At 40.0% G+C, this 26,227-nt stretch overlaps 1 protein-coding gene across 1 annotated transcript in view; it reads right to left on the bottom strand.

Annotated features, from left to right (window-relative positions):
- The window catches only part of LOC309493636 (complement C3-like), a 233,196-nt gene that overhangs the window by 116,907 nt on the left and 90,062 nt on the right, over positions 1-26,227 (bottom strand). Inside the window, exons 4-15 of the mRNA XM_082162786.1 lie at positions 21,308-21,476; positions 21,056-21,129; positions 20,647-20,735; positions 20,391-20,473; positions 20,205-20,292; positions 2,298-2,400; positions 2,049-2,169; positions 1,811-1,926; positions 1,424-1,570; positions 613-816; positions 283-474; positions 197-208 (exon numbers count right to left, since the gene is read on the bottom strand). Of these exons, the coding sequence (XP_082018912.1) occupies positions 197-208; positions 283-474; positions 613-816; positions 1,424-1,570; positions 1,811-1,926; positions 2,049-2,169; positions 2,298-2,400; positions 20,205-20,292; positions 20,391-20,473; positions 20,647-20,735; positions 21,056-21,129; positions 21,308-21,476 (1,398 nt within the window). The remainder of the gene's footprint in view (positions 1-196; positions 209-282; positions 475-612; positions 817-1,423; positions 1,571-1,810; positions 1,927-2,048; positions 2,170-2,297; positions 2,401-20,204; positions 20,293-20,390; positions 20,474-20,646; positions 20,736-21,055; positions 21,130-21,307; positions 21,477-26,227) is intronic.

Raw genomic sequence — 26,227 nt, 5'->3', positions numbered from 1 at the left:
AGAGCTGATTGTGCCATGACGTCTGAAGATGGTCCTTCACCTGAGTCTGAGTGAGTCTGTTCTTGTTAAGGTCATGCACAGCCTTGTCAACCACCACCAGCCCAACTCTAGCTCCAGGATCTCCAGTTATCTGCAGCCTGACCTCATCTCCTGTTTCATAGGTATTACTCTTCTTGTCCTCGTCCTTGTCCTTTACCTGAAGCTTGAGCTGTTAAAATGAGAAACACTGAATCAGATCTAGTTGATGAGCATGTCAACCATTTCTTGTGATGGTTGACCCACCGTTCCCATGCACGTGTCCTTCACGTCGACCCAGACTGAATCAGACACCACCTCAGACGAGCCCACATGATAATAAGCCACAAAGCGGAAGGACGGCACCATGTCTCTGGTTACAGGTAGAGACAGAGTCACTAGAGCTTGTCCTCTCCTCTTGATCCTGTGCGCTTTAACAATCTGACCTTTACTTAAGATCTGTAAATGAGGAAGATGAGTTAACAGTATTTATGACATTTATATGGTTTCAAACACAAGCTTTGGTAGTTAATCAAGTATTGACAAAATAAATACATTTGTGGTGCAGCTTTATTTAGAAATAACCATAATCTTTACCATGTATGTGTAATCTTGATCTTTGACTCCTGGACTTTGTCCAGTGTTGAGATTGACTGTCGTTTGATCACCGATCTGAAGCTCTGCAACATCAATGCCGATGTGCAGGTAATTCTTGGAGTCTCCTTTGGGAATGTAAGCAAGAGCCGTCATCGTCTTCACTGCCTGCTGGTTGTCACTTAATTGCGGATCTTTGGTTTTTGCCTGAAAAGAACAAATACACTGTTTTCTAAAGTGTATTGTAGTGTATACTCCATTTCTTGGTCATGTCACGACTACCTGGCTCACAGTAGCAATGACATAGGGGAGTCCACACTGTTTGTTAAGTTAAATCCAAAATAATTTATTAACGCATTAAATTATACAATGAAATCATAATTTGAATCAATAAATGTATCAAGTCAGTAAATGAGAAACAAGAGAAAGCTTAATCAAAAGTGTAGTGCAGATCAGTAAAGTGCAAACTATGTGTAATGCAAAAAAGGGAAAAAGGAGTTGGATGGTGCTGCTGCTGCCATCCTGGAGGCCAGAGCAAAGCAGAGACGCGCAGCCCAAAGCAGAGAGAGAACAACTGGCAGGAGATGCTTTTAAACAGTCCCGCCCATCAGCTGCTGTCAGATGGACCGAAAACAGACAGCTCCCCCTTCAGATTGGGGGGAGAGAGACAGCCCAAACATATTCTGTTCATTGTGGAGTGAGCACACCCAGCACGGCAAAGCCGGGCGTGACAGTCAACATATGTTAACTGATCTATTTTCCACCAGTTCTTCAGTGAAAGTGACTGAACATTAGTTGAGTTTGCAGGTCTTACAGTGATCTGCAGTGTAGAAGATCCTCCTAGAGTGTTGACGGTAACCTTTGCAATGCCATTGGCTGTTGTTTGACCTCTGACCTCTCCAGGATTGACCTCCACTTCCACATTCTCAGCAGGAGTCTGGTCAGGATTTGTTACGTAAACCTGTTATAGAACCCAGAGCAAAATAAATAAGTAATATATTTATGAAATTGTTCCTCAGTTCCTGCAACCCTTCAGGTTTGCAACTTTATATTAGGGATAGGCGATATGGCAAAATATATCTTTATTTCTATATCTATATAAATATATATATGCCACAAAAGGGAAAAAAAAAGACTATCGCAAATTTCGTTTCATGCAGACTTTGCCATATCGCACACCCCTACTTTCTAATGTTTATACCGAGACACTGAAGGGCATCCCAGGTTTGAAGAATTGTGGTGTTCTTTTGAAGTGGATGGTGTACGGTGACGTCACAATCTGAATGCCTCTCCTTTCTGCTTCCACCATTTCACTGCCTGAAACACACACACACACACACACACACACACACACACACACACACACACACACACACATAGGATTAGCCTCACTCACAGGCATGTAAACATACAGATGTACAGTATCTGTTGAGTCTTACCACTTTCTGTTAAAAGACTGACTGAAACATAGAATGATAGTCCAACCAGCTGGATAATGTCTGGAAAGGTCTTAGTGATCATCTCCCTGCTCAGTTCTGCTGTACCTTTTCCTTTCATTATCTATTCATATGAGAAAGACAACATCAGTCTACAAGACAAGATAAAAATGTATTTAATGTTTTAAGTCACTCTCTAGGTGAGGAGAAATGAGATTGATCCCAGCTTTTAAACTGTTAAATTTCTCTCACCTGAACTTTTTTCAGAGAGGCAGGAATACTTGTTTTCTTCTCACCGTCCATCACACCAAACATCACAAACGCATGTCCTTCCACCTTCTGTCCAAACAGGTACCTATAAAAGCACAGACAATTTCTGCTGTAAAAACTGAACAGTGACGACGACTGTCCCTGATCCACATCCACTTTTGTTTCATTACATAGAAAAAAAGCAGCTTGAACGTTTGTCTAACTACCTTCTTTTCTTTTTCCACAGTCATACAGGTTTTGAATGACACGAGGGTGTAAACTATTTTAAACTATTCAATTAAGGAGCTCTTTTCTTGTTCTGACAGACAGAATAAATGTTTGCTGGTGTAAACCAGAGGGTTTTAAAGTCAAAGAGTGGCAAATTAAAAATGCTATAATAGTCAAGAGCAATGAGCAATTCTTTTCCTTTCCTTTTTTTGTTGGATTAAAGGGCTATTTCACCCAAAAATGATCATTCTGTCATTAATTACTCATCCTCATGTCATTCCAAACCCATTAGACTTTCGTTTAACTTTGGAACACAAATAAAGATATTTTTGATGAAATCTGAGAGATTTCTGTCCCTCCACTGACAGCTCCGCAACTGACACTTTGACGCTTCAATAAATTCATAAAGAGATCACAAAACTAATCCATATTGAGTGATTTAGTCCAAGTTTTCTGAAGAGACACGATCACTTTCTATGAACAGACTTAATTTAGGCTTTTATTCACATATAAACATTCATCAACACACACACCAGTTGTGGTAAACAGAAGCTCAAGCATGTTCGCTTGACGTGTGAGAACCAATGAGGTTCATTCTCGTGTTACGCAGCACGTTTGAGCTTCGGCAAGAACCAATGAGGTTCATTCTCGTGTTACGCAGCACGTTTGAGCTTCGGCAAGAACCAATGAGGTTCATTCTCGTGTTACGCAGCACGTTTGAGCTTAGGAAGAGGTTTGTTCTCACAAACAGTTTCAGTTGAACTTCTGTTCACTGATTAATGTTTGTATGTGAATAAAAGCAGTGGCGGATCTAGGATTTTTTAAAAGCAGGGGCCACACATTTCAGAGAGGCGCCAAGTTTATCATTCAAGTCAAGCACAATCCTTAATGAGTTTTACATATATTTGACCTCTTCCCTTGGCTGCTGGTATACCTTCTTAACTGTTCTTTAAAGCCCTAAGTTCATTAGTAATACATTATTGTTTGCACATGTAAACATGTACGTCTAAACTTAAGATTTATGTATTTGAATTGCATATAAATTTCCACCCATGTGGATTACATTGTTTTAACATAAATTAATGAACGGAATGTGATTTATATTTGTCAGTCATGCATAAATGAACACAACCTAACAGTTTTTGACTGTCTCAGTTTGTGTAAACCTACTTATTGTTCAGTGTATTTATATTTTTATCTGTATTAATTACAGTGTATACGGTTTTCTTGATTTACCCCGAAAGAATGGAAGTAAAATGTGACATGCCCCATAGGTGGGGCACATTGAAACATGACCATTTGACAGCTTAAAATGTTATCTGAACTAATCAAAGATCAGCTCCACAAGTTCACAGAAAGTAAAGTGCATCCTGATTGTAGTACTTGGGTTAGTAACACTCTTTCTCATTGATCATTATGTATGCATTATGTATGCATGCGTACGTATGAGTGTTCAGTAAACAGAGTCAGAAAAGACATGCAAGTCTATTGTGGTTTATGACAAACTTAACAAGCACATCCCACTCTTTATTTTTCTTGTTCATCCATGTTTCTCTATAGCTCTAAAAGTATCAATAAAGTAGCCAATATACTCCTATGTGCCCCTCACTTCAAAAACCCCTGGTGTAACCAAATGATCAGGTCAGGTTGATTCTGTCATATTAAATCTTATATAAAACCTGTAACAGATTTCCATTAAGCCATTGTCATTTATTACAGGAGTGAGCAAGTATTTGATGCCTACAAACAAAGTCCATACATTCAGATGTAGATGCATACAAATGTCTTTCTTTATTTTGTTCCAATGAATAAACATTGCATCAAATCCACTTCTTTCCTTAATGTTCATTATCATGTACTCAGAGTTCATACATTACAGACCCAGCATACTGTCCATAATCCACCATGTTCCTAGTCTCGCATAGCCAGAGCTTCAGACTGACGGCAGAAGGTCTGGACTCTATCGCAGCTTTCATTGGTTTGACTGACATGTAACGCAACCAATCACAGTTCGTTTTGCTCCACGTCATGTGTGAAAATGTAAAGTCGATGTCCCTACAATAACAGACCGGTGTGCATCTCATAAATTATTGATTCAAGAACATTGAATCAATAATTTATGAGGGTGGGGAGAGCGTTCCACCAGCATGGAACTGTGAATGAGAATGTTCTGGAAAGTGATTTTGTGGCTTTCTGGTTCCATCACAGAAAGCCACAAAATCACTTTCCAGAACATTCTCATTCACAGTTCCATGCTGGTGGAACGCTCTCCCCACCCTCATCCGGAATGCAGAATCCCTGACAACATTCAAAAGACAGCTGAAAACCCATCTCTTCCGTGAGCACTTAACCTTATAAAAAAAAAAAAAAAAATACAAAAAATAAAAAAAATCCTTTCCCTTTGAAACATCACTTATCAGGCTTATGCTACTCTGAATAATACCTGAACTTCGTATTTTGAGCACTTCTTGCGTTGTTGTTGTTTTTGCCTCTTTATGATGACTCGCTGAATTTTTGTCCTAATTTGTAAGTCGCTTTGGATAAAGGCGTCTGCTAAATGACTAAATGTAAATGTAAATGTAAACATTGTGAAAGTTTACTGCGACAATTATTACGATTCGTCTAGGGTTAATCGTAACAAAAGAAATAAAATAAATAAACATGTCTCCCACGCCCAGTCGTCAGACCCAAAGAACTCAAGTGACTTCAAAAATCAAGAAAAACGATAAACGTTTTATTAAGACAAAAGAAAATTTGAACAATTTGAAAGTTGGATGTATTCAAATAAAGTAACAAAAAAACAATAGGTGTTATAGTCTTCAGGAAGACCCAAGGCCCAAAATAACAAACAAAACAGATAATAAATAAAATAAGCAACTAACTTCCCTCAAAGTATCCAAAATCAAAATTACAACAAATTACCCTCCATACTCTAACAAAACAGAACGAACAGGATTTCAAAAGAAAAGGGCAGGTCAACCCTACAAAGAACACCACTAAAAACAAAAACAAAAAAAAGGTAATTAACATAAGCTGCTACAAAAATGGTCTGACGGCTGGAGAGGAGCCAGGAGAAGTGCGACCGGCCCGGAATCGCAACAACTCGTCCTCTGGAAACGGAAGCACGGTCTTAAACCCACGTAAAGGGGTGGAGCCAGCTCACAGCTAATCATCGTATTCCTAAAACAAAGCAGCAAAATAAGCACACACACAAATAACAATAACAAAATAAATACAAATACAAACAATATACAAACTCAAAACATTATACGGAATTACATAATTCCGTAACACCCCCTCCACTAAGAGTTAACATCATTCCTATACAGAGCGTGACAATGCATCTGCTAACACATTCTCTTTTCCTTTCTTATAACAGATGTCAATATTAAACTCTTGTACAATCAATGCCCACCGCATAATGCGCTGATTAGAGTTCTGCATTTTTGCAAGAAAAGTTAGTGGATTATGATCAGTAAAAACTTTAACTGGCAATGAACTCGAACCCACATATACTTCAAAGTGCTGAAGAGACAATAATAGCGCTAAAGCTTCTTTTCCGATAGTGCTATAATGCAGTTGATGTTTTAAAAACTTCTTCGAGAAGTAACACACAGGATGATCCATGCCATGGTCGTCTTCTTGCAAAAGCACAGCACCAGCTCCATTTGCGCTAGCATCCACCTCAATTTTGAAAGGAACTGAAAAGTTCGGAGCTTTTAACACAGGGGTGCTACATAAAAGACTTTTAACCGAATCAAAAGTCAAGTCAAGTCAAGTCAAGTTTATTTGTATAGCGCTTTTCACAATACAGATTGCATCAAAGCAGCTTCACAGTATTAAATTAAAATAATACAACAAAGTTTGTTTCAAGAGGAATTTATTGATTGATAAAATTAAATTAAATATCCCCAAAATATCCCCAACTGAGCAAGCCAAAGGCAACAGTGGCAAGGAACCGAAAAACTCCATCAAGTGACCTAATGGTGTCCTAAAACTCCATCAGGTGCCTTAATGGAGAAAAAAAAAACCTTGGGAGAACCCAGGCTCAGTCGGGGGCCAGTTCTCCTCTGGCATTGGATAGAGGCCGGATTGTAGTTTGAACTGTAGGATTATATGAATGCCTGGCTGAAGAGATGCGACTTTAATCTAGTTTTAAACTGGGAGAGCGAGTCTGAGCAACGAACAGTATCAGGAAGACTATTCCAGAGTTTTGGAGCCAAATGTGAAAATGCTCTCCCTCCTTTGGTGGTTCTGGATATCCTAGGTATGACCAAAAGCCTTGAATTTAGTGATCTCAAAGAGCGCGATGGATTATAGGGCGATAGAAGATCCGTTAAATAGACTGGAGCTAAGCCGTTTAGGGCTTTATAAGTCAGTAGCAATACCTTGTAATTAATACGGAACTTTATAGGTAACCAATGCAGTGATGATAAAATCGGTGTTATATGATCATATTTTCTTGATCTCGTAAGAACTCTAGCGGCGGCATTTTGGACTAACTGTAGCTTGTTTATTGAGGATGCAGGACAACCAGCTAATAAAGCATTACAGTAATCCAGTCTCGAGGTCATGAATGCATGAACTAACTTTTCTGCATCAGAAACTGATAGCATATTACGTAGCTTAGCAATGTTTCTAAGGTGGAAAAAGGCTGTTTTTGTAACATAAGAAATATGATTTTCAAAAGACAGGTTGCAATCGAGTATAACACCCAGGTCTTTTACTGTAGAGGATAAAGTAACAGGACATCCTATGATGTTAAAGTTGTATTGTGCGAGGTTTTGTGGGCGGTTTTTTGAAACGATAAGTATTACCTCTGTCTTGTCTGGATTTAATAAAAGAAAATTACGCGTCATCCAATCTTTTATATCTTTAACACACTCTGTCAATTTGGAAAATGTAGCGTTTTCATCCGGCCGTGATGAAATATATATTTGAGTGTCATCAGCATAACAATGGAAACTAATTCCATGTTTCCTTATAATATTTCCAAGTGGCATCATATATATTGAAAATAACAGGGGGCCTAATACAGATCCCTGCGGCACTCCAAAAGCTGTTTGACAAAGATCAGACCAAACAAAATCTCGAGATTGACTAAGCAAATTCGTAAGAGGCAGAACAATATCAGAAAAATTTCTGCAGAAACCACGATAATAACCAACCATGCCTAAGAACCGCCTCAATTCTTTCTTAGTTCTTGGCATAGGGAATTCTAGGATAGCTTGCACTTTAGCAGAAACTGGGCAAACTTGTCCCTGACCCACCTGCTTTCCTAGGTAGGTTACCGTAGCTTTACCAAACTCGCATTTTGCGAGATTAACGGTAAGCGAAGCCTCTTGAAAGCGATTAAAGACATCGTGAAGGGTTTTCAAATGATCATCCCAAGTGGAGGAATAAATCACAACATCATCTAAATATGCTTCACAATTAGAAACACCAGCTAATACAGAATTCATAAGGCGCTGAAATGTTGCCGGAGCATTTCGAAGACCGAAAGCCATAACGGTGTATTGTAGTAGATTGTCAGGAGTGACGAACGCAGAAATTTCGGCAGCCCGGGGCGTCAAGGGTACCTGCCAATATCCTTTAAGCAGATCTAATTTTGTAACGAACCTAGCAGAACCAACTTTATCCACGCAGTCCTCCATACGAGGAAGGGGAAACGAATCTGCTTTCGTAACTGCATTAACCCTTCGATAGTCGGTGCAGAAACGAACTGAACCGTCACTCTTGGGAACCAGGAGACATGGTGAACTCCAAGGACTGTAGCTAGGAACAGCAAGACCATTGTCCAGAAGATACTTTATCTCAGATTGCATTAACTCACGTTTGGTGGGATTTAAACGATAAGCATGCTGCTTAATTGGAGTATGATCTCCTACCTCAATGTCATGAAACGCAGCAGTAGTACGTGAAGGCACATCTGAGAACAGAGCATGGTGAGACTGTATTAACTCACTTACATCACTTCGAGACGAATCAGGCAGGTATGACAGAAATGATTCTAAATCTGCAAAAATTTGTGAATTCTGCAATCGCACGCCAGTCACAGGGATACTTTGCAGAGTCAGTCCATCTTCATCAGGACAATATGTCATAGACACAGAAACAGAAGCAACCGGGACAATAGGGTTATTTGACTCTTTGTCATCGTCTCGCGTCACATATGGCTTTAACATATTAATATGACATACGCGAGTCTTCCTTTTTCTGTCCGGAGTACATATCACATAATCGGTTTCACTGAGCTTAGACTCGACAACATACGGCCCATGAAAACGTGCTTGCAAAGCACACCCCAAAATTGGTAGTAAAACTAAAACTTTGTCGCCTTTGTTAAAACTGCGAAAAACGGCCTTTTGATCAAAATGGCTTTTCATCTTCGCCTGGGTAGACGATAATGAGATACGAGCCAGATCACATACTTTATGCAACCGCTCACGAAAGGAGCTCACATAATCCAACACATTGGTCGAAGTGGATTCCCTAGACATCCACTTTTCTTTCAAAAGCTTAAGTGGACCTCGGACAGTATGCCCAAAAACCAAGTCTGCCGGACTAAAACCCAAAGATTCTTGTGTAGTTTCACGTATAGCAAATAACAGTAATGGTAAGCCTTCATCCCACTCTTTGGCAGAATCAGCGCAATAAGTACGTAACATAGACTTTAAAGTCTGGTGAAATCTTTCCAAAGCGCCTTGCGACTCTGGATGATAGGCACTAGCCACATGATGTTTTATGTTCAGTTGAGTCAAAACTTGTTTAAACACCCTGGACATAAAATTAGATCCTTGATCGGTCTGTACTATTTTTGGCAAGCCAAAAGTAGAAAAAAATTTAATCAAAGATCGCAACACGACCTTAGTACTCAAAGAACGTAATGGTATAGCCTCTGGGAAACGAGTAGCCGTACACATCAGAGTGAGTAAATATTTATGCCCAGTTTTCGTTTTGGGCAACGGACCAACGCAATCTAATATGAGGTGTTCAAACGGCTCTCCCACAACGGGTATAGGACACAAAGGAGCAGGAGGAATCGTCTGGTTTGGCTTTCCAACCAGCTGACAAACATGACAGGATCGACAGTGTTTCACTACATCTGATTTCAAACCAGGCCAGAAAAAATGTCTTAAAATGCGTTTATAAGTCTTCGTAATACCTAGATGGCCCGAAAAATTATGGTCATGAGCCAAAGTCAAAACGTGAGAACGCGAGCTCATAGGTACCACGATCTGATAGACTGAATTGCATTCAACTTCACAAACAACTGATGACCACTTGCGCATTAATAATCCATCATCCCAGAAATATGCAACAGGTCTCTTATCTAGATCATCTTTCTCCACTGCTAACATTCGGCAACGAGAAAGAGAAACATCCTGCCGTTGTTCAGTAATTAATGACGCTCTGTCAATGAACAATGACAGGTCAACTTCAGCACTCAAGTGCGTGGACAGCGACTCAGTGCGCTTTAAGCCCTGAACGTCAGAAGTATTAAGAGATTCATCAACAGGTTCAGTCAGATTCAAGAAACTATCAGAAAGACCTGCTACAACTCCGAATTTACGAGCTTGCGCTCGCGTAACTGCGCACGCAGGAAACACAGAAGGAAATTCAGAAGCCAAATCTTTTGAATTTTGAAGTTCATAAATCGGATCATTGATAACTTCGGGTAACGGCAGAACTTTTTCTCCGGCAAGATCATTACCGAGGATCAACTCAATTCCTCTAATAGGCAACTGCGGACGCACAGCAATTTTAACAGGACCAGAAACTAGGTCAGACTTAATATTCACATAATGCAATGGTACTTCAAGTATTCCCAGTTCAATGCCTTGAACTAAGACAGTTGAATTACATGACGAATCCTTCGAGAATGGTAACACACTATCAAGTATGAACGATTGAGCTGCTCCGGTGTCACGGAGAATCCGAATTGATTTCGTTTCGTTTTTATCAACGAAAGATACTACACCATCACAAATAAACGGATCATATCCTGAATCAACATTTCGTTCATCGAGGTTAATTTTCGATTGCACACGAACGAAACCAACACTTTTAGGATTATCCCTTCTTGGTGACTGATTTTTCCTTTTAAGTACTGGACACACCGCAATCAGATGGCCAAATTCGTGACAGTAGAAGCATTCGCGATTTTCTCCTTGATTTGGAACTACAGTTTTCGTATATTTCACATTTTTACCCACACTATTTTGAGAATTTTCACGACGATTAGGTGGCAAAAAATTATTTTTGTGCGTTAGAACAAATTCATCTGCACAAACAGCGGCCTCCGAAAGTGTGGTCACCTTCTGATCATTTAGATGCACCACAATTCTATCAAATAACGAATTCTTGAAATCTTCAAGTAATACCAATTCACGAAGTTTACCAAAATCACTTACCTTGCTGGATTGACACCACTTATCAAAAAGAGCTCCTTTGTCACGGGCAAACTCCACAAACGTACTGATTGGCACCTTTTAAATGACAACGAAACTTCTGACGATAAGCTTCTGGGACTAACTCATAGGCTCGGAGCACAGACGCCTTTAATGCATCGTAGTCAAGACTGTCTTCAATTGACATAGCAGCACATACCTCCTGCGCTTTCCCAACCAACTTGCACTGAAGTAAAAGCGGCCAGATTTCCCTAGGCCAACGCAAGGCAGCGGCTATACGTTCAAACGCATTAAAATAGGAGTCAACCTCACTTTCTCTAAACGTAGGGACTAATCGAATTTGTCTACTGATGTCAAATTCATTTGAATTTATAGGTGACGCATGAGAATCATCATTAGCAGAAGGGGCAGGTGATAAAGGAACTTTAAATGTACTCACCGGCAAACGACGCGCACCTTGGCTTTCCAGATCGTAGGCTACTGCTTCATCTTCAAAAGCTGTGTACTATGCTCCTGCCGCTTAACTTCTAAATCAAGTTCTTTAAGCCTAACTGCCAGTTTAAGATCTTCTGTGTTTAAACCTACTAGTGGATTAGCCACAGCATTTCTACCCACAGATTCCCCACCAGTGACTTCCGCATCCTGCTGCACACCTGTTTCGGCATTTCGCAACTCTGGACTGGATTCATCAAATTCAAAAACTCCGATCCTCACTAACCTATCACACAAAGTTTCCCGAATTACTTGCTTTGTCCCAGCTCTTGGAATAGGTATATCATAAAAATCAGCTATCAGAAACAAGTCAGATTTACGACATTTCTCCAATGCTTGCAAAGAAGGTGAAAGTCTAAACGCTTCAATGCTAAAGTCCATTATACAACTATTTCCAACTCCCCTGCACAAATAAAAGATGCCAATCAGAAACAACAATACATGCATTTAGCAAATAGTGTACTCACCAGCAAGATTTCCGAAAAACACTGTTCCCGAAGACGAGAGAAAACGAAAATAATCAAACGAGAGGACAAAAATTATGGCCTAACGAAAAAAACGGACGAGCCCCCATTTATTACGATTCGTCTAGGGTTAATCGTAACAAAATAAATAAAATAAATAAACATGTCTCCCACGCCCAGTCGTCAGACCCAAAGAACTCAAGTGACTTCAAAAATCAAGAAAAACGATAAACGTTTTATTAAGACAAAAGAAAATTTGAACAATTTGAAAGTTGGATGTATTCAAATAAAGTAACAAAAAAACAATAGGTGTTATAGTCTTCAGGAAGACCCAAGGCCCAAAATAACAAACAAAACAGATAATAAATAAAATAAGCAACTAACTTCCCTCAAAGTATCCAAAATCAAAATTACAACAAATTACCCTCCATACTCTAACAAAACAGAACGAACAGGATTTCAAAAGAAAAGGGCAGGTCAACCCTACAAAGAACACCACTAAAAACAAAAACAAAAAAAAGGTAATTAACATAAGCTGCTACAAAAATGGTCTGACGGCTGGAGAGGAGCCAGGAGAAGTGCGACCGGCCCGGAATCGCAACAACTCGTCCTCTGGAAACGGAAGCACGGTCTTAAACCCACGTAAAGGGGTGGAGCCAGCTCACAGCTAATCATCGTATTCCTAAAACAAAGCAGCAAAATAAGCACACACACAAATAACAATAACAAAATAAATACAAATACAAACAATATACAAACTCAAAACATTATACGGAATTACATAATTCCGTAACACCCCCTCCACTAAGAGTTAACATCATTCCTATACAGAGCGTGACAATGCATCTGCTAACACATTCTCTTTTCCTTTCTTATAACAGATGTCAATATTAAACTCTTGTACAATCAATGCCCACCGCATAATGCGCTGATTAGAGTTCTGCATTTTTGCAAGAAAAGTTAGTGGATTATGATCAGTAAAAACTTTAACTGGCAATGAACTCGAACCCACATATACTTCAAAGTGCTGAAGAGACAATAATAGCGCTAAAGCTTCTTTTCCGATAGTGCTATAATGCAGTTGATGTTTTAAAAACTTCTTCGAGAAGTAACACACAGGATGATCCATGCCATGGTCGTCTTCTTGCAAAAGCACAGCACCAGCTCCATTTGCGCTAGCATCCACCTCAATTTTGAAAGGAACTGAAAAGTTCGGAGCTTTTAACACAGGGGTGCTACATAAAAGACTTTTAACCGAATCAAAAGTCAAGTCAAGTCAAGTCAAGTTTATTTGTATAGCGCTTTTCACAATACAGATTGCATCAAAGCAGCTTCACAGTATTAAATTAAAATAATACAACAAAGTTTGTTTCAAGAGGAATTTATTGATTGATAAAATTAAATTAAATATCCCCAAAATATCCCCAACTGAGCAAGCCAAAGGCAACAGTGGCAAGGAACCGAAAAACTCCATCAAGTGACCTAATGGTGTCCTAAAACTCCATCAGGTGCCTTAATGGAGAAAAAAAAAACCTTGGGAGAACCCAGGCTCAGTCGGGGGCCAGTTCTCCTCTGGCATTGGATAGAGGCCGGATTGTAGTTTGAACTGTAGGATTATATGAATGCCTGGCTGAAGAGATGCGACTTTAATCTAGTTTTAAACTGGGAGAGCGAGTCTGAGCAACGAACAGTATCAGGAAGACTATTCCAGAGTTTTGGAGCCAAATGTGAAAATGCTCTCCCTCCTTTGGTGGTTCTGGATATCCTAGGTATGACCAAAAGCCTTGAATTTAGTGATCTCAAAGAGCGCGATGGATTATAGGGCGATAGAAGATCCGTTAAATAGACTGGAGCTAAGCCGTTTAGGGCTTTATAAGTCAGTAGCAATACCTTGTAATTAATACGGAACTTTATAGGTAACCAATGCAGTGATGATAAAATCGGTGTTATATGATCATATTTTCTTGATCTCGTAAGAACTCTAGCGGCGGCATTTTGGACTAACTGTAGCTTGTTTATTGAGGATGCAGGACAACCAGCTAATAAAGCATTACAGTAATCCAGTCTCGAGGTCATGAATGCATGAACTAACTTTTCTGCATCAGAAACTGATAGCATATTACGTAGCTTAGCAATGTTTCTAAGGTGGAAAAAGGCTGTTTTTGTAACATAAGAAATATGATTTTCAAAAGACAGGTTGCAATCGAGTATAACACCCAGGTCTTTTACTGTAGAGGATAAAGTAACAGGACATCCTATGATGTTAAAGTTGTATTGTGCGAGGTTTTGTGGGCGGTTTTTTGAAACGATAAGTATTACCTCTGTCTTGTCTGGATTTAATAAAAGAAAATTACGCGTCATCCAATCTTTTATATCTTTAACACACTCTGTCAATTTGGAAAATGTAGCGTTTTCATCCGGCCGTGATGAAATATATATTTGAGTGTCATCAGCATAACAATGGAAACTAATTCCATGTTTCCTTATAATATTTCCAAGTGGCATCATATATATTGAAAATAACAGGGGGCCTAATACAGATCCCTGCGGCACTCCAAAAGCTGTTTGACAAAGATCAGACCAAACAAAATCTCGAGATTGACTAAGCAAATTCGTAAGAGGCAGAACAATATCAGAAAAATTTCTGCAGAAACCACGATAATAACCAACCATGCCTAAGAACCGCCTCAATTCTTTCTTAGTTCTTGGCATAGGGAATTCTAGGATAGCTTGCACTTTAGCAGAAACTGGGCAAACTTGTCCCTGACCCACCTGCTTTCCTAGGTAGGTTACCGTAGCTTTACCAAACTCGCATTTTGCGAGATTAACGGTAAGCGAAGCCTCTTGAAAGCGATTAAAGACATCGTGAAGGGTTTTCAAATGATCATCCCAAGTGGAGGAATAAATCACAACATCATCTAAATATGCTTCACAATTAGAAACACCAGCTAATACAGAATTCATAAGGCGCTGAAATGTTGCCGGAGCATTTCGAAGACCGAAAGCCATAACGGTGTATTGTAGTAGATTGTCAGGAGTGACGAACGCAGAAATTTCGGCAGCCCGGGGCGTCAAGGGTACCTGCCAATATCCTTTAAGCAGATCTAATTTTGTAACGAACCTAGCAGAACCAACTTTATCCACGCAGTCCTCCATACGAGGAAGGGGAAACGAATCTGCTTTCGTAACTGCATTAACCCTTCGATAGTCGGTGCAGAAACGAACTGAACCGTCACTCTTGGGAACCAGGAGACATGGTGAACTCCAAGGACTGTAGCTAGGAACAGCAAGACCATTGTCCAGAAGATACTTTATCTCAGATTGCATTAACTCACGTTTGGTGGGATTTAAACGATAAGCATGCTGCTTAATTGGAGTATGATCTCCTACCTCAATGTCATGAAACGCAGCAGTAGTACGTGAAGGCACATCTGAGAACAGAGCATGGTGAGACTGTATTAACTCACTTACATCACTTCGAGACGAATCAGGCAGGTATGACAGAAATGATTCTAAATCTGCAAAAATTTGTGAATTCTGCAATCGCACGCCAGTCACAGGGATACTTTGCAGAGTCAGTCCATCTTCATCAGGACAATATGTCATAGACACAGAAACAGAAGCAACCGGGACAATAGGGTTATTTGACTCTTTGTCATCGTCTCGCGTCACATATGGCTTTAACATATTAATATGACATACGCGAGTCTTCCTTTTTCTGTCCGGAGTACATATCACATAATCGGTTTCACTGAGCTTAGACTCGACAACATACGGCCCATGAAAACGTGCTTGCAAAGCACACCCCAAAATTGGTAGTAAAACTAAAACTTTGTCGCCTTTGTTAAAACTGCGAAAAACGGCCTTTTGATCAAAATGGCTTTTCATCTTCGCCTGGGTAGACGATAATGAGATACGAGCCAGATCACATACTTTATGCAACCGCTCACGAAAGGAGCTCACATAATCCAACACATTGGTCGAAGTGGATTCCCTAGACATCCACTTTTCTTTCAAAAGCTTAAGTGGACCTCGGACAGTATGCCCAAAAACCAAGTCTGCCGGACTAAAACCCAAAGATTCTTGTGTAGTTTCACGTATAGCAAATAACAGTAATGGTAAGCCTTCATCCCACTCTTTGGCAGAATCAGCGCAATAAGTACGTAACATAGACTTTAAAGTCTGGTGAAATCTTTCCAAAGCGCCTTGCGACTCTGGATGATAGGCACTAGCCACATGATGTTTTATGTTCAGTTGAGTCAAAACTTGTTTAAACACCCTGGACATAAAATTAGATCCTTGATCGGTCTGTACTATTTTTGGCAAGCCAAAAGTAGAAAAAAATTTAATCAAAGATCGCAACACGACCTTAGTACTCAAAGAACGTAATGGTATAGCCTCTGGGAAACGAGTAGCCGTACACATCAGAGTGAGTAAATATTTATGCCCAGTTTTCGTTTTGGGCAACGGACCAACGCAATCTAATATGAGGTGTTCAAACGGCTCTCCCACAACGGGTATAGGACACAAAGGAGCAGGAGGAATCGTCTGGTTTGGCTTTCCAACCAGCTGACAAACATGACAGGATCGACAGTGTTTCACTACATCTGATTTCAAACCAGGCCAGAAAAAATGTCTTAAAATGCGTTTATAAGTCTTCGTAATACCTAGATGGCCCGAAAAATTATGGTCATGAGCCAAAGTCAAAACGTGAGAACGCGAGTTCATAGGTACCACGATCTGATAGACTGAATTGCATTCAACTTCACAAACAACTGATGACCACTTGCGCATTAATAATCCATCATCCCAGAAATATGCAACAGGTCTCTTATCTAGATCATCTTTCTCCACTGCTAACATTCGGCAACGAGAAAGAGAAACATCCTGCCGTTGTTCAGTAATTAATGACGCTCTGTCAATGAACAATGACAGGTCAACTTCAGCACTCAAGTGCGTGGACAGCGACTCAGTGCGCTTTAAGCCCTGAACGTCAGAAGTATTAAGAGATTCATCAACAGGTTCAGTCAGATTCAAGAAACTATCAGAAAGACCTGCTACAACTCCGAATTTACGAGCTTGCGCTCGCGTAACTGCGCACGCAGGAAACACAGAAGGAAATTCAGAAGCCAAATCTTTTGAATTTTGAAGTTCATAAATCGGATCATTGATAACTTCGGGTAACGGCAGAACTTTTTCTCCGGCAAGATCATTACCGAGGATCAACTCAATTCCTCTAATAGGCAACTGCGGACGCACAGCAATTTTAACAGGACCAGAAACTAGGTCAGACTTAATATTCACATAATGCAATGGTACTTCAAGTATTCCCAGTTCAATGCCTTGAACTAAGACAGTTGAATTACATGACGAATCCTTCGAGAATGGTAACACACTATCAAGTATGAACGATTGAGCTGCTCCGGTGTCACGGAGAATCCGAATTGATTTCGTTTCGTTTTTATCAACGAAAGATACTACACCATCACAAATAAACGGATCATATCCTGAATCAACATTTCGTTCATCGAGGTTAATTTTCGATTGCACACGAACGAAACCAACACTTTTAGGATTATCCCTTCTTGGTGACTGATTTTTCCTTTTAAGTACTGGACACACCGCAATCAGATGGCCAAATTCGTGACAGTAGAAGCATTCGCGATTTTCTCCTTGATTTGGAACTACAGTTTTCGTATATTTCACATTTTTACCCACACTATTTTGAGAATTTTCACGACGATTAGGTGGCAAAAAATTATTTTTGTGCGTTAGAACAAATTCATCTGCACAAACAGCGGCCTCCGAAAGTGTGGTCACCTTCTGATCATTTAGATGCACCACAATTCTATCAAATAACGAATTCTTGAAATCTTCAAGTAATACCAATTCACGAAGTTTACCAAAATCACTTACCTTGCTGGATTGACACCACTTATCAAAAAGAGCTCCTTTGTCACGGGCAAACTCCACAAACGTACTGATTGGCACCTTTTAAATGACAACGAAACTTCTGACGATAAGCTTCTGGGACTAACTCATAGGCTCGGAGCACAGACGCCTTTAATGCATCGTAGTCAAGACTGTCTTCAATTGACATAGCAGCACATACCTCCTGCGCTTTCCCAACCAACTTGCACTGAAGTAAAAGCGGCCAGATTTCCCTAGGCCAACGCAAGGCAGCGGCTATACGTTCAAACGCATTAAAATAGGAGTCAACCTCACTTTCTCTAAACGTAGGGACTAATCGAATTTGTCTACTGATGTCAAATTCATTTGAATTTATAGGTGACGCATGAGAATCATCATTAGCAGAAGGGGCAGGTGATAAAGGAACTTTAAATGTACTCACCGGCAAACGACGCGCACCTTGGCTTTCCAGATCGTAGGCTACTGCTTCATCTTCAAAAGCTGTGTACTATGCTCCTGCCGCTTAACTTCTAAATCAAGTTCTTTAAGCCTAACTGCCAGTTTAAGATCTTCTGTGTTTAAACCTACTAGTGGATTAGCCACAGCATTTCTACCCACAGATTCCCCACCAGTGACTTCCGCATCCTGCTGCACACCTGTTTCGGCATTTCGCAACTCTGGACTGGATTCATCAAATTCAAAAACTCCGATCCTCACTAACCTATCACACAAAGTTTCCCGAATTACTTGCTTTGTCCCAGCTCTTGGAATAGGTATATCATAAAAATCAGCTATCAGAAACAAGTCAGATTTACGACATTTCTCCAATGCTTGCAAAGAAGGTGAAAGTCTAAACGCTTCAATGCTAAAGTCCATTATACAACTATTTCCAACTCCCCTGCACAAATAAAAGATGCCAATCAGAAACAACAATACATGCATTTAGCAAATAGTGTACTCACCAGCAAGATTTCCGAAAAACACTGTTCCCGAAGACGAGAGAAAACGAAAATAATCAAACGAGAGGACAAAAATTATGGCCTAACGAAAAAAACGGACGAGCCCCCATTTATTACGATTCGTCTAGGGTTAATCGTAACAAAATAAATAAAATAAATAAACATGTCTCCCACGCCCAGTCGTCAGACCCAAAGAACTCAAGTGACTTCAAAAATCAAGAAAAACGATAAACGTTTTATTAGAAAGAAAATTTGAACAATTTGAAAGTTGGATGTATTCAAATAAAGTAACAAAAAAACAATAGGTGTTATAGTCTTCAGGAAGACCCAAGGCCCAAAATAACAAACAAAACAGATAATAAATAAAATAAGCAACTAACTTCCCTCAAAGTATCCAAAATCAAAATTACAACAAATTACCCTCCATACTCTAACAAAACAGAACGAACAGGATTTCAAAAGAAAAGGGCAGGTCAACCCTACAAAGAACACCACTAAAAACAAAAACAAAAAAAAGGTAATTAACATAAGCTGCTACAAAAATGGTCTGACGGCTGGAGAGGAGCCAGGAGAAGTGCGACCGGCCCGGAATCGCAACAACTCGTCCTCTGGAAACGGAAGCACGGTCTTAAACCCACGTAAAGGGGTGGAGCCAGCTCACAGCTAATCATCGTATTCCTAAAACAAAGCAGCAAAATAAGCACACACACAAATAACAATAACAAAATAAATACAAATACAAACAATATACAAACTCAAAACATTATACGGAATTACATAATTCCGTAACACAATGGAGCCGCGAACTTCACATACTTTTGAAAATGCAGCATTTAGTTGATCCTGGTAAGTGCTCATTGTAAACACCATGGCGTTCTTCTTCCACGAGGGGTTTTGGCATCACTGCATTTGTTTCCAGGCGGACAGTTAAAGAACACAACACACACAGCTTCCAGACATCCTGTAGAATTCAACCAATCAGATCGCGACTTCGCAAATCCTGAAGTGTTTCCAGTAAAGTGTGCCATCCATGGTCGTCACTGAAGCTGAGACTACCATGTTCCTTACTACCCTTTAGCACACTCAAAAACTGTGTGCTTCCCCATTACCGACTCACACACTTCTTGTTACTCTAATTATAATATGTCAGAGCGCCACTCGGTGGACAACAAAAGCTTTACAGTGCAATACATTGCTCCTACAAAACCATTTAAATGTTAAGCAAACTGTATTGATTAATTAAAGTGTTACCACATATTGTATAGTGCAGATCTATTGAGAAGGGTCAGACACAACTGAAACATTTTGTACTATCAGTAAAACAGAAAATAACCACAGACTAAGATAAATGTCTTTATTACTTTGGAAGTTACTATCTCAACTCAGTGTGTGCATACATTAAAGATTAATTTTGAATACAGAGAAGCAGAACATATGTTGTCTTACTTGGCTTCAATGTCGACTGTCAGGCTCTCGTCACCCACATAGAAGAATGACTTACTGGGTCTTAATCTGACACTAAATGTTGGCGGCACTATAAACCAATCCAGAGAAAAGACACAAATAAATAAAAACATTCTTTTAGTTTTTATCATATTTACATAACACACATTTTGTTGACACACATCTTACCATATTCTTTGACCTCAAAGTCTGCAGTAAACGTCTTCTGAGGAGTGTTTGTGTACCGAGTGACAACCTTCCAGATCCCAAGACTGAAACAAAAAAAATTCAAAACATTTTTAATTAAGCATTATACAACAGATCAAATGAATCTTATAACACAGATCACATCTATGAGTATTGTGTAGATAAATTAAAGACAAATCATTGAATCATTAAATAAAGTTCACTCAGGTTGAATATCTTCTGTCAGCGTTTCACACACCTGGCAACCTCAGGAATGGGGTAGCTTCCAGACTTCATCCCTTTCACTGGATTTAACTTCTCTGATGAAACTGTGATGCCTTGTGGATTCTTCAGAAACACAGAAATCAGCATTAACACTGTGTTTACTGAGATCAGCAGTGTACATGCTCATTACAGCTGAAATGACAGGGATGGGTGTGTGTGTGTGTGTGTGTGTGTGTGTGTGTGTGTGTGTGTGTGTGTGTGTGTGTGTGTGTGTGTGTGTGTGTGTGTGTGTGTGTGTGTGTGTGTGTGTGTGTGTGTGTATTAACAGTGTGCACTTATATAAGTGTGTACCATGATCTCCACCGTGACTCCAGTCTGACTGAGTGGTTTCATGTTGGGCGTGTGTGTGTGTATTAACAGTGTGCACTTATATAAGTGTGTACCATGATCTCCACCGTGACTCCAGTCTGACTGAGTGGTTTCATGTTGGGCGTCAGAGAGAAAATTCTGTATTGAACTGTAAAAGAGGTCAAAGCAAAAAACTGAAATGTGAGTTCTGATGTTTTTTACTCAGATTCAAACCCTGAATACATGCAGCAGTCACTGTAATAATAAATATGATTATGTCATGCTTATGTAACATGTTGAAAATTCACTGTGTTGTATTTTTCCCATTTCTTAGCACATACTCGTACCTCTGCTAGCAGGCGTGTAGATGGGCTTGTCTGTCTGTACAAATATATATCCAGACTGGAATGAGACCATGACCACTTTCTCCAGAGTGTGGGATGGAAACTGAGCTTGTAGATACACATACTGCTTCTCCAGAGGATCATCAGAGAAGAAGTTCTGATCATCAGGGATCTAGAGAACAGATAATCATCAGCCTAAATGATATCTGATGATAAATTAATCAGAATTAAACATCACTGCACTGTTATGGAGCTCTCACCTTTATATCTGTAAGGATCTGGAAATTGTTATCTGCAGTCAGTGTCACTGTTTTGGACAGTATCTCCTTGTCTTTCTTTGGGTATTTATTCACTGTGATTTTTACATCAAAAGATCCTCCAGAGAAATCCTGAGCCTCCACAAACACGTTCTCTGAGGAACCCACTCTCAGCAAATTAGGAGCTGACAGAACAAACCTGAGGAGATCAAATCACAGCGTTTGAAATCTTAAACTGATTATTAGTAACTCTATGAGCAAACGGTGTGTTTAATACTCACAGCGGGTCACACAGTGTGAGGAGGGGTGAGGAGAGAAGAACAACAGTCAGACACAGCAGCTTCACCTCCATCGTGTCTCTGTCTGCGTGTGTGTGTGTCTCTTTCTGCGTGAAACTGAAAACAAAAAAACAAAAAACAAAAAAAACTTGAAATTTAAACAATCTCCTCTCCTTCCCTCCCTAAAAAATGGTTTAGTCCTATTGTTATTAATCACTTCAGTTCAGTCAGCGGATTACCCAATACAATCTCAAGTCCCACCCTAGCTAGTGAATAGAACCAATCAGAGTTCAAGCTGATCCGAGAACAGCTGAAGTTAGAAGTAAGCAGTGGAAGTGAGACTGACTGAAAATGTCGGGGAAAAAATGTGGGTACGTCATAAAAATAAGGAGAGGGGAAAAGAAAAAAAGATGGAGAGGAAGGCCAGGAGAACTGCTAAATCAGTCTATCAAAACAAGATATTTAACAAGACAGGTTAGTGCACTGTATGGATGTCAATGTGATGGGATGTCGTGCCCTGATCATTTCGCTGCCAGATTTACTTTCACGGGAATATGACACTAACAATGGCGCGGGGGGTTACGCGATACGACCGAAAACACTTTCACTTTCACTATTAAAGGGACAGTACCTTCACAATGTCCTAGTGACAGTCTACAAGATTACACCACAATTAAAATGTTACAAATGAATTACAAGTGGCTAAAATGATCTACCACAGTAACACATTGCACATTTAGCATACTGTCAAAGCTAAGTTACTCAAGGGGGTATTTTACATTTATGAATAGAATAAAAAGAGAAAAAATGATGTGATGTTACAATATTCACAAATGTGCACATGAAGAAGACATAATTGGCAAAAGTATGGAGATTTAACTACACATATACACACTGTTGTGATCAGGGGCATAGCCAGGACAGCTTGGGCCAGTCTTTTATTTGGGGTGGCACTTGATTGTCAAAAACGACTATTTTAAAACTCACGCACCGCGTCACTCAGAGTAGCGGTTTTCCCGCGGCACGTCAGGCCATAAACAATGGATTGAACTTCCTTATGGACACTAATAATGTCTTATTGATAATCCATGTTATTGGGATGGGTGCTTAGATAATGTGCAAGTGCGATGTGTCATGATTATGTGAGGGGTTAGGGACCTTAACATGAGACGGGGTTTGTTTTTAGTGCAAATGACAGAAAGACACAATATGAATTGTCATTTTAGGCGATAATTTATTTAGGTAAACCATAGCATTTTAAGTGCAATATTATAATAAAATGGATTTTACACGTCGCGAACGGAACGCTTCAGTTACGTGCCTGGTGTAGCTTAATTACCCTATAAGGATATAGTATTATCCTTACTAAGTCAAGTCAAGTCAAGTCATCTTCATTTATATAGCGCTTTTAACAATGTAGATTGTTTCAAAGCAGCTTTACAGAGATAAACGTATAATTTAAGGTAACAGAGATTGTTTTGGCTTTATAGCGGTTCTTTAATAAAGTTATTTTCCAGCTAAAGTTAGTTTTGATTGATTCGCTTCCGTCGCAACGATCATTTGTTATTAAATTAGGGGCCGCTAAAGCCCAATTTATACTTCTGCGTCGAACTCACGCCGTAGCTACGTCGTAGGCTGTGTGCAGAGCCATAGAGAGAAAGAGTTGCGACACTCCCATAGACCTCCGTTGTAAAAAATGGCGGCGCTTTTAACCGCCTACTTCCGGGATTTGAAGATCGGATTAGTTCCAAACACTGTCATTTGGGCGTTGGACACCATTCACTTACATTGCTGCGCGTCGAGTTGTTCCAGAGGTAAGTTGCTGAAATATCGACCTCTTTTGAATTGTCAACTGTCTATATTGTATCAGAGGCCCTTTGCGATGCTTATACTGGTCTTCATTTTTACATGCACAGCGTAATTATTTATATTTTATGTTGGTTGTTTCAACCAATTTTCAAGCACTGCCTGCTAGCTAGTTAGCTAGCGCGACTTCGTCAGCTGTGACAGTAAGAGTTCGGTAATGAATCGCTACCACCTTTATAGCAACTTTTATTTTATTTAAATTTTTTGGGGATATACTAACTTTTCATTATGTTTTATTGTCTTGAGTGAAGCGGCTTGTGAGAACAATGCTGGACCTCTAGGATTGTTATGGGATCACCAGTCCTGTCTGTTTCATGGATCACCTGCCCCTGGTTTTTGTTTTTCTTGTTCACACACACTCACACAAGCACACATTTTTGTTGTCTGTCATTGTTTAATAAAAAATATTTTATTTGAAAACCTTCATTTGTATCAGCCATGCTTAATTGATGTCTCAATAGCTGTAACAGAATTTACAAGTGTTCTGTTAGTTAATTGCTTAAATGTATAGCGGAGGATCTTTCCAAATTTTAGATAAGACCCGCCCTCTCCACTTTTTGAAAAGTTTGATTGATTCACCAGAATGATTGACAATTAGGAGGACCAATAGTTTAGACTACCCACCAGGAAGTAAAACATCCTCCGCTATACCTTTAAGTTACTTGGATTGAGTTACAGCTAACCTTACTCTTAGCCTACTCTGTACACTAACCCAGAGCCATAGAGAAAAATCTTCACTCTGCACTTATATACCCAAACATAAAAGCGTAAATTCGTTTTTAATCTGTTATAGTTTTGATAATGTGTATGGCTTAATCTTAAAATTGTATTTTTAGTCTCAACATGATCATGTTTCACGTTGTGGTCCTGGGGGTGGCCACTTTCATCAGAAGAAGTGAGCTAGCTTCTAAGCGAATTCTGAACGGACCGCCACGGCAGACCTCTTTGCGTGATCACGAAGGTAGGCTAATGGCTGAATCGGAATTTATAAGCAAAATAAAGGGAATCAATAGCCTAATACAGCCCAGTTGTGCTAAAATAAATATCATGAGACGTCCATCATCAGATGAATGATATGGAAAAGTTAAGTTAGAGCCGCTAAAGCCAGTGCTACTACCCATGCGAACATGAACACTAAGCTTTTCCTTCCAAAAATATAGCTTAAAACTTATCTCCAAATGCAAAACTGACATTAACATAATGCAATAACAGCTGAAAAAGTACTTGGGTGTGTGTTTTATTTTATATCTACCGACCGTTCAATAATGCAATCGCTGCTGTCTGTCCCATAGAAGAACATAACAGCCAGCGTATGTTTGGAACTATTGGGGCTTACATGAACCACGTGACAGCCATAGCGGCGACATCAAAGAGTGTCGCAACTCTTTCTCTCCATGGCTCTGGCTGTGTGTAGCGCGCGTACCCTTCGGCGTACCCTAAAGGCCAATTTATACTTCTGCGTCGGGTGCGCGTAGAAGGTACGGCGTAGCATACGCATTGACGTGTACCATACGTCGTACCCTTCGCCGTACCCTGACGCGCACCTCCTCAAAAATGTAACTACGCGTCGCGGCGACGCGGACCGCAAGATCTGTGATTGGTCGGCTGGATAGCATCGCGTTTCCTCCTACGCATTTCCGGAATGATCTTCTGCACTCTGCACCGCCCGCCATTTTTAAATTCCGAAGATCAGTGAAGAGCCATGGAAATAAACCAAGTGACCGAGAGATTGCTTGAAGAAGTGCGGAAATACAGCCATCTGTATGACTCCTTCAGTCGCCATTGCTCGTAGAAACCTAAACTCAAAACAGCCGCGAGGAATGTAAACACAGTGGAACATTAAAACCCACCCGCGCCAACTAGCGTTTCGGCGGTGTAACTGCAGAGCAACACAGACATTCGCAGAAGTATAAATGCTCACGACGGCGTCGCCTACGTGCGTAGCCTACGACGTACACTACGGCGTACACTCGGCGCAGAAGTATAAATTGGCCTTAAGACGACACCATTCTCTCCACACAGACTTTAAACGCGAACCTGTGAGAAACGCTGATGGTGTTCACATGCGCATTAAGAATTGGTTCTATAGTTATGTGCGTTTGAATATATGTGCGCAGGTTTGGAATTCCCTACAGACCAAGCCTAAACAAAGTACTGGTGTTTCCTTATAATTTTTGATACAGAATTTTATTTTATTTTATCAATTCGGGGTAGATATGCGAATTGAGTTTCCCGACGACCTTTATCTGTAGAGTGGTAAAATAATGCGTAAGTAATATCCTTATATTATCCCCTACTAAGTGACACAAATTGTAATTGACTTAAGCTAACTAGCTAGCGCTAGCTCGCTAGTCAGAGATAATCATACAAGTTTGCAAAAATAACAGCAGCAGCCCAACTCAACTCACTCTGCCACCCTTGTGACTAGGGGTGTAACGGTTCGGTTCGATACGTACGTTATACTGCCCTGCAATATGTGCAATGCCAGTCACAAAAAGTTACATTTTGACTGAATACTGCAG

Source organism: Leuciscus leuciscus, assembly GCF_965113295.1.
Source record: "Leuciscus leuciscus genome assembly, chromosome: 3".
NCBI classification, from domain to species: domain Eukaryota; kingdom Metazoa; phylum Chordata; class Actinopteri; order Cypriniformes; family Leuciscidae; genus Leuciscus; species Leuciscus leuciscus.
Note: the sequence above shows the minus strand (reverse complement) of the source record. Positions and strands in the feature narration are given on the sequence as shown.